This window comes from Eurypyga helias, unplaced genomic scaffold (assembly GCF_000690775.1).
Source record: "Eurypyga helias isolate BGI_N326 unplaced genomic scaffold, ASM69077v1 scaffold1186, whole genome shotgun sequence".
NCBI lineage: Eukaryota > Metazoa > Chordata > Aves > Eurypygiformes > Eurypygidae > Eurypyga > Eurypyga helias.
Window position 1 is genome coordinate 103401 of NW_010256993.1, and position 14240 is coordinate 117640.

Below are 14240 nucleotides of genomic sequence, written 5' to 3' on the forward strand. Positions count from 1 at the left end.
AATGATACACACCCACGCCTCAACACAAAACCCAAACATCCCCCACGCCCCTTCACCACCATCCAACCTTCCATGGATTTCCATAGGAGTTCACCTGGATTCTTTTACAGCTGGCTGTGCTCTCAGCATTACTGCTTACTGTTAACAACACCTGTTTAACTGCCCTGTTTGAGGGTACATCCACAACATTCTTCCCAGACACGTGTCTGCAATAACGTGACAGTGAAGTCTTAGCTCCACGAGTTGTCCTGTAAGCAAGGATCACAAGCTACTTTTAAAAAAGTAGAGATTTTGAGGGGGTGTGAGTGTGTGTAGGTCAATTAAGAAAGCAAGCATCAGCCTTCTGCATCACTGTTAAAAACCAACTTCTGACAGCCACCAAAAAGCAGGTCTGTAAGCTTTTACTTTTTCCACGTTCAGTGAGTGCTCCTCCCACCGTTACCTACCTCCTCCTCCTTACTAAATTATGGAGAACACCTCTCCCTTTTTATTCTTATTTGTCAGCATGTAGGCTGAAATGTGTTAAATGTGAATTTGAAGGGTTTACAGATCTTTAATGTAAAGAAAGAAGAAAACTAAACCCCCAAATAAGTTTTCCTCCCAAATATTTTAGCTAGTAGTTTGTAAAACTAACTTTCAGATTCCGAAATTACTCCTGGATAAAAGGAAAACACCTACAGTCAATTCCTGAGAACTTAAACTCTCAAAACCATATTTTCCTTAAAGCTAGAATGTGAGGTCTTTATGAAGGCACTGTACGACAGTGAAGAAATGAAAATCCATTCCTTCTGTGGTAGGCCATCCTTTAAGGGCTATAAATAATGGAAAAACATATGCAGCCTCTTAGTACGTAACTTGTTACTTAATTACCTTTTTTATAAAAAAAATATCTTATTAGGTTTCTATACAGCAACGTGGGATTATTAGGAAACTCCCTCTGGAGGCATAGCTTTATGGAGGACAATCATCATTAGTTCCTACAGCCATCTGAAGCCAGTAGTCCAGATTTCTAAATATGACAAAGTTGTACAAGTTCTCTCCTCCCTTGTGGAAACCATGTTCACTTTCTCTCCAGGAAACTGGGCTGTCTGCAAACCCATGCACAGTTAAGGTCAGCCAGTATGCCAGTTTTGGTTCACCAAAGTAGCAACTGCAAGGAAGAAGACATGGTAATCAATAATTAAAATGGAACAGAAAGTATGTTCAAGTATACAATATAAAGTTTAAAAAAAAAACCCAAATAGGCACTTTAGTGAACATTTGTAATTAACAGTTACAAAACCCCAGCTTTAGTACATAATAAATATTTTCTTTTGAATTTATTTATCAGGAGACATTAGGAAATGAAGTAAGACTGACTCTTGATTATTCCTACCACACTTTTAGATATGGCAAACCTGCAAGTTATAGCAAATGGAAAAACTTCTAAGTTGTAAAGTAGCTGTTCTTTGTAGCAAGACAGTGCATCCACTGTCTTGCACAAAAGAGATCATTTAGTGATAAAAACTGCTCTTTTTTGCTATCAGGGCAAAAAAGACACCGGAGGAAGAAAAAGGCTATGCTTGATACAAATACTTTTACCACCAGAAAGGAAATGGATTACAAATCATTAAAGCCAGATATTATCCACTGCTCTTTAAAGTAGAGAATAAAAGCCAAGGAAATTTGTGTTCCAACCCTAGCCTAGGGAGATTTTCTGCATGAGATTTGAAAATTCCTCAGAGTAATGATCATATTCCAGGATAAAGCAATAGCAAGGTGGTTTTGAGTCAATGCTACAATCCTTATCCTCCAGGCACTTCAAGAATTGTCTCACATGGAGCAAGCAGCTTCCAGAATTTGCCATCAGTGGCACCAATATACAGTACAGACAGATGCCACACTGATCCCATGATACACTACTACCATGTAGTTTGGTACTGAGTTAGAGCCACAGCTACCCTGCTCACCACTGTCCAGTGTCCTGTGCTACCACATTTGATTCAAAAAAACACTCACTATACATTAACTTCTTCTAGGGGCATAACCACCTTGAAGTACTTTGTGATACTGTTTTTAGTATCATACATAAAGGGATTTCAATAATTTCCATCACTAGTTAAAAATATTACATCAGACATATTTGAGGGCATCTGATTTTCACAGATGGGGAATTTGATAAACACGGAGCTCAGTGGAGCTACTGTTTCTTAGAAATCAAGATAAAATGCAAAATCATTACTAGAATACAGGGCAGGCATTCCCTAATATGGAGTATCCAAACTTGTGTGTTGCTTTTTTATACCCATGTTAAGCTTCCAGCTCACTTCCTAATTTAAAAAAAGTCTTAATTTTGTATATTTCAGTATTTACATCCAACAGAAATACTGAAAAGCAGTATCTCAAAGTGATTCCCAAAATTAGAAAGTGTTAAGAATACAAATGTTGTCTTAACGTACTACTGTCAGCCCTTACCATAGCTGCTCCAATAACTGAATTATCTTCTCGGGAATTATAAAGCCTGTGATTGTGCACAAAAATGCTTTTTCCACTATTGTGCTGGGCTGAGGACAGCAATAGGTTGATAAGAAGCTAGATGATTTGTTGTCTCTGAAAAAAAAACAAACACACACCCCAAAACAACTAAAATAAATATACTTTAAATCTTCTACAGTAAGTCTTAGTAATCCAAACTTGCACCAAACAGTAGTATCTATGTACATCATCTAAATTAATATCTAACCAAGTAATGGCCAAGCAATAATATACAAGATGATATGGTGCACCTAAACACCACACAGCTGCTCACTCACTCCCCCCTGTGCCACAGGGGAGAGAACTGGAAGGGTAAATGTGAGACGACACATGGGTTGAGAGAAAGACAATTTAATAGGTAAAGCAAAAGTTACACATGAAAGCAAAGCAAGCTAAGGAATTCATTCACCGCTTCCACCAGGAAGCGGACGGTTCACCATCTCCAGGAACGGAGGGCTCCATCATGTCTAGCTGTCACTTGGGAAGACAAATGCTGTCACTCCGAACATTTCCCACCCTTCCTTCCCTCAGCTTTTATGTCTGAGCATGCCACCATACGGTGTGGGATATCCCCCTGGCCAGCTGGGGTCAGCTGGTGTGTCTGTGCTCCTCCCTCCCAGCCTACTCACTGGCAGGGCACCCCAAAACAACTAAAATAAATATACTTTAAATCTTCTACAGTAAGTCTTAGTAATCCAAACTTGCACCAAACAGTAGTATCTATGTACATCATCTAAATTAATATCTAACCAAGTAATGGCCAAGCAATAATATACAAGATGATATGGTGCACCTAAACACCACACAGCTGCTCACTCACTCCCCCCTGTGCCACAGGGGAGACAACTGGAAGGGTAAATGTGAGACGACACATGGGTTGAGAGAAAGACAATTTAATAGGTAAAGCAAAAGTTACACATGAAAGCAAAGCAAGCTAAGGAATTCATTCACCGCTTCCACCAGGAAGCGGACGGTTCACCATCTCCAGGAACGGAGGGCTCCATCATGTCTAGCTGTCACTTGGGAAGACAAATGCTGTCACTCCGAACATTTTCCACCCTTCCTTCCCTCAGCTTTTATGTCTGAGCATGCCACCATACGGTGTGGGATATCCCCCTGGCCAGCTGGGGTCAGCTGGTGTGTCTGTGCTCCTCCCTCCCAGCCTACTCACTGGCAGGGCAGGAGCAGGAGGAGAGCCTACTCACTGGCAGGGCAGCATGAGAAGCAGGAAAGGCCGTGACGCTGTGTACGCACTGCTCAGCAACAGCTAAAACATCCCTGTGCTATCAGCACTTGTTTAATCACAAACCCAAAACACAACACCACACCCACCACTGTGAAGAAAATAAACTTTATCCCAGCCAAAACACATGGGTACCCCCACCTAAAAACACAGTTCAGTTATTCAAGACTACAACAAACACTTAAGCGCATAACAGACTTCCCACTTACAGAAATGCAACTTTCTTAAGTCTTACTTAACTGTTCCTTAAAATAAACTGTGGCTTTCCTTAATAAGTATTTAAAGATCATATTCAAATACTTACAAGCTAACTTGATTCATGACAGCACCCAGCCATTCAAACAGTTCCTCTGTACTGCAGGACTCCTCTGGCTTTCCTTGTAGTTCATTACTTTGTAACGCTGGACACTGCAAATCCCTTAGTGTGCTGAATGTTATTTTTGGCTTCAGGGCCTGTATTTGGTTTTTTGAAAAGTATGACATCAACGTTGATCCCTCTGCACCTTAACAACACAACACCACAAAGAGCTGTTATGAAACCACTAAACAAAAGTAACACTGAATACATGAAACCTTCAGATATGTATGCAAGAAAGTGCAGGGTGTAAAATCGCTTACATGCTGCTAGCTTTGGCAAAAGCCATAGAATCTTCAGCTTCCTTATCTTCTTGGAAATAAAAATAAGTGCAAGATCCAGCAACTCAGCATAGCTCACTACATTTACTATTTAATTACCAAGTATAGATCTGTCAATAGAAAATTCAAGTAGGATTACCCAGGCAGGTAATAAAACGAACTCATTAGAAAGAGAATTCAGAGTGTTCCTAACAAGAACCCATGTTAACTGCTCCCCAAGACAAAGCGGTCTGCAAATGCACCCGCACTGTAAGTACACCCTCACCTATCTAGATGAGGCCAGAGAACATTTGGCCTTTGATGCCTACACGTACGTTGCCCCGGTGCACAGGTACTCGCTGCTGTGGTGATTTCCCAGGTGCAATGACCAACTGAAGGTAGGAGCTGTAAGGTCCCAGAAAAATTCTTGCTGTACCGTAAATTGAGAAATCACCTTCAGATAAGGTATATTTGGAAGATCATGTAGTCATGAAGACTAGAGACTCTCCTACCCAGCCGGCTAAGGTGCCTGCCATCCCAGAACACCATGTCCCCTGAACAGTGGAAGAGTGAGCAGGTGACTACAGGTCTGAGCACAGATTTACCAGTGATGTCAAAAGGAACTCTGGGATAGTCTGGGGGACAAGGATTGAAGAGAGGAAGAAGGAGGGAGGGTAAAGAAATCAAACTATGTCACAAATCTCACTTTACTAGGATCAGAGAAGAAAAAAATCCAGAAACAAACACTGTAAAGTCTTCAAACGCAGTATGGCTGTAACAGATGTACCATGATGGACTTCAGGTGTTGGGGAGGTAGAGAAATCACGGGCAAAGCTCAGCTCAGGAAGAAGGGAGGGGTGAGGGGAAGGTATTTGAAAGATCTGGTTTTATCTTTCATTATCCTACTCTTCTGCCCTCAAGTCAAGTTTGTTTTGTCTGTGACCATAACTGGTGAGTCCTTGTCTCAACCCACTGGCCTTTCCTTGTGTTTTCTCCTCCATGTCCCACTGGACTGAGAAGTGAGTGAGTGGCCGCGTGGTGCTGAGCTGCCAGCTGGGCCAAAACCACAACCATAGAGTGGTTTGGGTTGGAAGGGACCTTAAAGACCATCTAGTTCCAACCCCCCTGCCATGGGCAGGGACACCTTGCACTAGACCAGGTTGCTCAAAGCCTCATCAAGCCTGGCCTTGAAGACATCCAGGGATGGGGCATCCACAGCTTCTCTGGGCAACCTGTTCCAGTGCTTCAGGAACAGGTTAACCAACTTCCTTTTCAAGGCAGTAAGATAATTGATGTGGAATCAATTCTTCAAAATTTTAAATTCCAGATAATGCATTCCATTCTCACAGAGTAACAATGAGTCTCTAGGCAACAAAGAATTAGTAACTTATTCATTAGAAAACTGAAGTCCAGAATAGCATTTAAATACCACAGGAAAGGCATGTATGAACATAAGAAACTCAAGAATAGGACAGAGTTCACTGAAGAATACAATATCCAAGATGTACTATCAAAAATTATGGACTGCCTAAACTCCAGCCGCCATAATTATCTCATCAAGGACAATCATGTGAGGAAGTAGACTAAAAAGGATCAGGTTAGCCCTCTTTTTATATCCTTCAAGAAAGGCTGTCCAAGTACCGAAAGGCACAGTGACAGACAGCAACCGAGCCCTTGTTAATTTAGTATTTTTATACATATGTATTTAAGTGTGAAGCGTGTTAGAACAGCTGATATTCCTTCAGTCTGTACTTCCTATTGGCATTTGTTAGACTAATAGGTTAAGAGACTGTATAATATTGCCTTAGAATCCTTAAGTATCAAAAAAACCACATTTTAAATGTCTGCTCCATATGAGCGCCTCAGCTATAGTCCTAACTTAAAGAAATCTGAAAGACTACAGTCAAGATTCCAACAGAACAATTCCCCTAGCTACAGCACAGCTCTGCATGCCAACAATAACCAGGCACACTGTCAAAGTTTTTGAGAGTGAATTTCTGCCAGTACACATTTAAAACTGTCATAGAAATTACAGCAATAGAAAAGAGAAGAAAATACTGTTTTGCCTGTCGTTGAAGACATGAGACGCTCCATATTCCCTTTTTCTGTTCCTCCTAGTGCCAGAACCACTAAGTGGGAAAAACAGGTATAAAAACAAAAATCCTGCTTTTGGAAAGCAAATTGAACATTTGCAGGTTTGCAACAGTGCTGGCCAGAGCAAGAAACACCAGTTATCAGAAGAATATTCATGGAGGACATGGATTCTGTCAACAAAATGTATCCCTCTTTTCCCCTTCCAGCAGAATCTACATGACACTTCATGTCTATTAATAAAAAGCTATAAAAGTTTTATTTCATTAAGGAACTAGAGTCTTTTGTGTGTTATGAGCACAAGATTCCTGCACAGAAAGGCATTCAGATTTACTCCATGTTCAGGAAATGGCTGACTTGACAGTTTTTGGATGAAAGTGAGGAAAAGGAATGGTATTCTTCCCTAAATGCTGCTACACTGGCAGCAAACACAAGAAACATACTGGCCCTAGAGGCATTTTGCTCTCTGCCCAGGGCCAATAAATCCAAGCAAGCTGAGCTTGAAGATCCGCCACCTTAGTTGGATTTGTGTCACCATTTATGGTAGCAACACCCTTCACTGTGACTCTTTCCTGAAGACTACAAGGATGGGAATTGCAAGCCTTTGACCCAGTCCCATGTGACAAACAAGGAAGGATCCTTGTATGATCAGTACTTAAAAAGGGGGAGAGTAAACATGAAGGACTAAAGTGGAACATGGCACACTGCTAAAGGAGCTTGTAAGCAGCTTTAATTTCTCAGAGCAGTAACCCCCTCTCAGGCTTGAAGAGCAAAGGAAAAACACACTAAAAGCTGCACAGCTGGGATGAAGACAAACTTTTTTTGCAGTTCAGACTCCCACAGCTTTTTGTCAATTCTATGCAAAAGCTACATATCCCCAGATACAGCCTGTGCTGAGGCAATACAAGCAGCCAAGGACTTTGGAAACTGACCCTCAGAGGAAGAACAATACTTAAATCCCAGAAGAAAAATTAATGTAATTAGAAAACAGTAGATACACAAATACTAGAGGAAAAGTGATTTGAGACACAAATACTACACCAAGTATGTAACTTATGTGTATGAATAAAAAAAAAAAAATGAAATGTGTATTAATAATGGTTATGTGTGTCACAAATTTATAACAAAGAGGCAGCACCATCAAATAGGCAAATTTACGCCAGAAAGCCCGGGCAACAGAGACAAGGAAATGAAGCAACTGATTTATCTCCTGTGAATGACTGTTGTGTTCCTAAACTGAAATGTTCTGCTGTGTTGGAAGCAACACACCCATCCCCCACCTCCAACAAATAAACAAACCAGACAAAAAATACCACCCAAACACATTCTAATCTAAATTTTCCCTCCACTAACAAAACATCAATCCCTGGAAAAGAACAGCAAACTAAAAATATTTGGACCTCATGTCAGTTACGTTTTAGTTTTACATTTAGTTGTCATTACCTGTATTATACCATGCCAGTAGGAAGTCAAATTCCAAAGGTTTCTTTTCTTTCAAGGCCCAAAGCACTCTGTTATGTTTCTTGCCATCAGGGTGAAAGCCAGAATCAGTCAAGTCAATAGTTATAACTGAAAAAATGCACAAAAGCGATTGTTACTCAACTGAAATAGGTTTTGACAACAAATTCATTAAGAACTAAAAGAACACCAAGAAACTAAAGAACATTAAACTTTCTCTGCACAGATACAGCATCTTTGCAAAGTGTGATTATGCAAATAGGACCCTTCATTATGTAAATAGATGTTCTCCTCCTGCTGACTTTATTTTGATATAATCTGGAACTGCCTTCTAGCGACTGGAGGGACAGATTCCTTTTGTAATGACAGCGACAGAAGTCTCAAAACAGTGCCTTAAAAATATCTTGGTAATTAGGCAAGCTATTAGCACCAAAAAAAGTTAGAATTTCTAACACAAAAGCCATGTGTACACCAATGACACTTTTTGAACTGCTGTTTTTACACTTGGTGAATTTGTCCCAGGCTAAGTTACATTTATGTTTCAGACGGCAATTTCATAATACCTTTTATTTGACAAACTGAATGGTAAAACGATGCCCTGCTTTGCTCATATTCTTATTATAGGTAAGAAGCTTCCCCTTCTGAAGATTTTATCTAACGACCTATCAACTACTGCAGGTTCTAATACACTTGAGACTGCACAGTGTTCATGGTTTTATTTAATTATTTAAAACCAACAAAAACAAACAAACAAGAAATCACACTTAGTAGGTCCCTCTGCAGCTGTTAAAAATTACATTTTCCAAGTACTTGATATATGAATATTACCATTTTACATGTGTCAGCTGTAATACAATTCTCCCTTTCAAGCAAAAAGTCTTGGGTGAGGCTCTTCACTGATTTTTTTTACCTTAATCAGCTTAGCACTTTCTGGTTTAAATCAGAAGGCATAGATACTGTGAGAAGTATATAAAATTTCTTGAGTCCTACACCACTGCAGTATAAACAACACAATGAAAAACCCTTCAGTTAAAAATTTTCCAGAACACCCAGAAGATCACGTTTGTTTCCTTACAGCTGCCTGATTATTCGGAAAAAAATATTTTTTCTCTTCATGCAGTCTTTGCATCTGCATCTGGAAAAATATGACCTAGACAATAACCAATTTTAAGGAAAGGGAAGTTCCATCATTGCTGGTTTAACATCCAAACAAGGTGCTTCATGGAGAGATCTGAAATAAGGACTATTATTTATAATACTTACTATATCTCATTGCTTTTTTACCAGAATACTGAGAAGGGTGACCTTGCAGTCCAAGTTCCTCATAAGTATCCTTATCCACTGACAGAATCAGTTTTCCTATAAGCAAAACAAACTTTAATACAAATAATCTTCTACTCAGTTCCCTTTGAAGCCTTCCGAGAACCATATATTTTATACGTTAGCTTTGGATCAATGGAATTACTAATCTAATCCAGACTCTTTAGTTCCAGTTAAATGGATTACCAGATTAACCCTTAAAAAAATTATAATTCAATTACTCTTTTTTATCGAAGAGGTGGTATGAACTAGAATGAGAGGAGTGTAATATTATTCCTGAGGTAGTCATAGCTTTTTAACTGCACTACCTCTCTTCTTTTCCCCAGTCTTTCCCCCAGTTGTTCCCTAGCATTTGCTATGCCAGTAGCTGAATGGTACATTACACTAGGGACTGATCCAGTAAACATTCATGCATGCACTCCTCTACTAAATGTAGAGAGTACAAGAGCAGCTCCTCCCACTCCAGTGGAACTACTCACATTGAGTAAACTGTGCTTATGAGCAATGAGCAGATATGCACTGGAACAACTTAGTTTCCACGTTCATAAACCAAATCTGGCAGCAGCCACTTGGTACAGAATTTCACACAAGACATCTCCACTACAGTCTCTTGATTCTACTGCACAGGGAACAGTATCATACAGACTGCAACCCATCGAGGTTGTTGCTGAAGATTTCAGATTGTGACATCACCAGGACTCGTTAACACTCTTCCTGCATTACCTGTGCACAGCTTGTAGTAACTGCATCATACAAACTCAATCACTGTCAAGTATCCATGCTGCTAGGCCTGTGCTAACAGAGCAGATAAAAGACTTCCTCTGCTGAAGAATCTGAATTTACTTCTGCCCTGACGAGCACCTGTCATTTTAGTGTCTTAGGCCAGAGGGATCATAGACCAATTTCTGTTTCTATTATATCTGATAGATCGTTAAAAGGAAGTAAGACGCCGTATGTGAAGCCCATTGTTTCCTCTGCATGTAAAACCCCCCTCTGAGAGGGAATATTGTGTCATAAAACTGTGATGGATCTGCAACAGAGTATTTTAACACATCACATCATTCTCAAAGAATAAACACCAAATATTTAACAAGTTTTCCTAAGCAGTGCTGGTAATTTTCTTTTTTGGCACAAATTCTGTCCTTAAGACCAGTAGGAAACAAGAAGTTGGAATGCAACATTTTCACAAAGATAAATTGCATTGAAGACAAATCGTAGCAACTGCAATTACAGTTGAAGGGTTGACATCCTGATGCCATCCATAAGTGAAGGAGATTCTTTTTTTATTTCCTTTAGATGAAATAAATTATGTAACAGCATGAATGAAAAAAATAGGCTCAAATGACTCTCTTTCTGATTCACACATATTTCTAATAAAGTTGGCAAGTACATGTGCTGGGTTCAGTCAGGAGAGAGTTAACTCTCTTTACCGTGGCTGCTAGGAAGCTGTGTTCCTGGATGCAGAGAGCAGCACTGATCAGTTCTCAGCTGGCACTGAGGAATGCCTGCACCAGTTTCAAGGTCTTTCTGTGCTTCTGATCCTGCAGCTGCATTCCCAGCTCTTGCTGTCTCGCTACAGGCAGCGTAGGGGACACACAGTTCAGGCAACTGACCCAAACTGACCAAAGAAGTATTTCATGCCATAGTACGTCACGCTGGGGGCAGAGGCGAGGAGGGGGTCCGGTCGCCATTACTCTCTCCCTTACTCTCTCTCGTTCACTCCCTTACACTTGCTGCCCCTCTCCCTGACTCCCACATTAGCTGCTTTGCTAACTCCTGTGCTGGCTTGTTTGTGAGGAAGTTGGTGGGTTTGTTTAGTTTTCCCGGTCATGCTATTGCTGAGAGGGTTTGCTCGGAATCTGCTGCGGCAGCACCCGGGCTCCGGCCCTCGGCCTGCGGCTCTCAGGTTCTCTGGGTCTAACTCTCACGACTCGGCACCTGGTTGTGCATTGGTCAGCGAGTGGTGAGGAGTGGCATCACATTGCATCACGTGTTTTATTTTCAATTACTTAATTCTTTATTATTAGTAGCACTTGTATATATTAATTCAGATTTAATTAGTAAATACTTCTTATCTCAATTTTACGAGCTTCCTTATTTCTTTTTCCTCTGATTCTCCCCCTCTGCTGGAGGAGGGGAGGGGGATTTGTGAGAGTGGCTTCATGGTATTTTGCTAGCCGGAGTTAAACCACAACAGTACAGTAAATATTAAATTTTCCAGTTTAGATAATTCCAAATGAAAACAAAAACCAAAACCAACCAACCCCAAGACCACAATCAACCTGTATGTCTTAGTAACAACAAACCAAAACATACCATTTGGTAGCAGAGCTGCAGTATTATCTTGATCAATTCTTGTGTTATAGGTAAGTGCGTAGCATGACCCTTTAATTGTAAAGCAGAAAACCATCAGACTACACAGCCTCTGAAGAAAGACACGACAATATGAAAGACTGACCTCAAGCGAATCAAACAGGCCAAATACCATTTGAATCACTCTAAATCCTTGTGTTTTCATCAACTAACTTTCTTCCAGCTTCCCAAGCTAAATAGCATTCATTTTGTTATTATTTTTATGAACCCTGGACTGGCACTGTTTTAAAGAACCCCTAATACAGACTAACAACACGCCCCAATATGAAAACACTTTCTTTCCACCTGTGACCTTCCCCACTCAGCAAATGGAAAGCCACTTTTTTTTTTCCCAGACACACTTCTGTTCTTAGTTCACACGAAGACAAGGTGCGACACAGTCACATCACTAAATATATTTTGTAGCATCATCTGCCACAACCAATTTAATTCTTAAAAATACAAGAGTCAGATCCTGTAAACTTGGTGTACAAATGTCGTACTGCTTCCATATAACTGCTGGCATAAAAGCCATCCATAAGACTAAAGGAAATCCCCCCCCAAAAAAAGTCCCAGACTCAGAAAATAATAGATCTCATTCTCCTGTTTCACCCATACATCTCTCTTCTCCTCTCTTTTCTCTTTAAAGCTTTTTTCCTCCCTGACAACCGTCTGAAGGGTACAACATTTACCATGAGCCAAACGAGTGGGGTTTGCTCGACGGAAACAGCGTGCCCCGAGCACGCAACATCACAGTGGCTGCGCAGAGGCTGCATCTTTCTTCACATCCTCTCTGCTCTTACCATGTCAGGCCAAGCCACTGCACCTCCATCAGCAGAACCACGTCCCACCCCACCCCCTACAGCATATTTTTTTCCTCTTTTTCTCTTGCATGCTGTGAAACACAGAGAACACAGCTCTGCGTTGAAATATGAAGAAATCAGAAACGGAGAAGGGAGCTGATTTCTGCAGGAATCTGCGAAAAGGTGAGATGTAGAAGATAAACAGGTGTGAGGATACATGGCTTGCAGCTTGACAGCTGGCCTGAAGAATTACCATGAAACAGGGAGAAACGAAGAGCGAACAGTCAGAAGTTTTTACTGGGTATAAACAAACGTTGACACACCCCAAAGCAGAAAAAAAAGCAGATAAAGAAATAAATGCAGAATTTCCTTAGTATTTTTTCTTCCTTTCCTTTAAAATACTTTCCAGAAAAAACAAATGGATTTTCCTGTGTTGTGAAAAATATACATTATTACCGCATCTGTCGTGTTCTGATTACCTCCTTACCTTTCTTCACAAAAGCGTCAATGAATTCATGCGTGACCAATTCATGAATTGAGAGATTCCTCACCAGGTAGTACTCTCCAAAATCCGCAATAGTACTTTTCAGCACTTCAGGAAGCATGCCACATTCAGGGATCAAAAAAGATACCTGTTAGGAACATATTTGTAATGTGAATCATATCCTAAAATCTGTTCTGGAAGAAAACCAAGAAAGAAAAAAAAAACCCTATTCTTTTCAAAGAAATCAGTATGCTACACCAAAATGAGATGAAGAAAAAATATTTTCAAGCTATTGCCTTCTAAATGTATCAATTTGCAAAAAGTCCCCAAGTACAGCAAAGATACCATTTGGGGTTTGCATTTTACATGCTACTCAGCAGCATCTGAGGTGTTACACAGAGGCACGACATTACATGGCGTGCCTTAACTAAAGATCTTGTTTCATTACAATTGTAGCTTGAACTCACACTGAAACACTTCCTTCAGTCCTTGCTGCAGGAAGCAGTTATAGCTAAACATGTAGGCTAAGCATCTATGTGATCTCAATGGAAATGCAAAGACCAAAGTAGAATTTAAACCAGTTTATGAATATACGCATTCTCCTCTGTTGACCATTTTGGAGGTCGGGAGAGTGAACAGACCATCATAACAAAACCTGAAGATGGGCTTACAGTTTTCAATAAAAGTCACAAGGCATATGTTAGGGCTGCAACTTCTGCAGCAGGTTTCTAGTTGAAGGCAGGAAACTGTCTTTCAAAAGGGATGAGCACCTAACTTTTCTTTCTAAACTCAGCTTCAGAATTTGGTTCAACCGCTGACCTTTAATTTCCCTTTTGTTTAAAACCTCTCCTGTACGTGTTTTGTAGTTCAGGAGAACTCTTAAGTCCGGGAGACTAGGGCAAACGAGGTTATTACATGGCCAAGGACCAAGTTAGCTGCTGAGAAATCTGCTGAGGAAACAGCAAGGGGGTCTGACTGGTACTTGCAGCAGCAAAGAGGAGAGCGAGCTGGCCAGAACTGGCCTTCGCAACACCAAGCTGTCCAACGAAGCAGTCGGTGCTGAGGTTGATGAGCAGTCGCTGTCACGATACTTCGGCAGGAGGAGGGACACGCGCGAGGGGACTTTCAGGGTACACCCGCAGCCAGGTGCCTCCCTCGCCGCTGAGGCACCTCCTCAGCCCCTCAGGGCTCGGACCAGCGACGTGTGGGTGCCGGTACCACTGGTCACCTCTCCCACCCGGCCACCTGGCGCGACGTGGAGCGCCAGCGCCGCGCCCCGTGGGGTTTGACAGGCAGAACCCCCAGGAGCCCTCCCTCCGCCCGTGGCCGAGGGATGCTCCCCCGGACGCCCACCGGGGCG

General features: G+C 41.2%; 1 protein-coding gene across 1 annotated transcript; it reads right to left on the minus strand.

The window, feature by feature from the left end:
- Nucleotides 1-847: 847 nt before the first annotated feature.
- RPP40 (ribonuclease P/MRP 40kDa subunit) lies at nt 848-13022 on the minus strand. The gene is made up of 7 exons (XM_010153826.1): nt 12884-13022; nt 11558-11626; nt 9185-9280; nt 7907-8032; nt 4062-4260; nt 2455-2589; nt 848-1150 (listed from the first exon to the last, which is right to left on the minus strand). The coding sequence occupies exons 1-7, from the start codon at nt 12999-13001 to the stop codon at nt 952-954; spliced, it is 942 nt and encodes a 313-aa protein (XP_010152128.1). The 5' UTR covers nt 13002-13022; the 3' UTR covers nt 848-951.
- Between the last annotated feature and the right edge of the window lie 1218 nt (nt 13023-14240).

Bases quoted from the DNA above. Each gene is read 5' to 3' on its own strand.
- RPP40 (XM_010153826.1), bottom strand. From the start codon at position 13,001: ATGCTTCCTGAAGTGCTGAAAAGTACTATTGCGGATTTTGGAGAGTAC. The intron at 8,033-9,184 runs GTAAGTATTATA...GCATTTTTTCAG, and splicing joins TAAAAAAGCAATGAGATATA to TTATAACTATTGACTTGACT. The intron at 2,590-4,061 runs GTAAGTATTTGA...TTTTTTTTTCAG, and splicing joins GTCATGAATCAAGTTAGCTT to AGACAACAAATCATCTAGCT.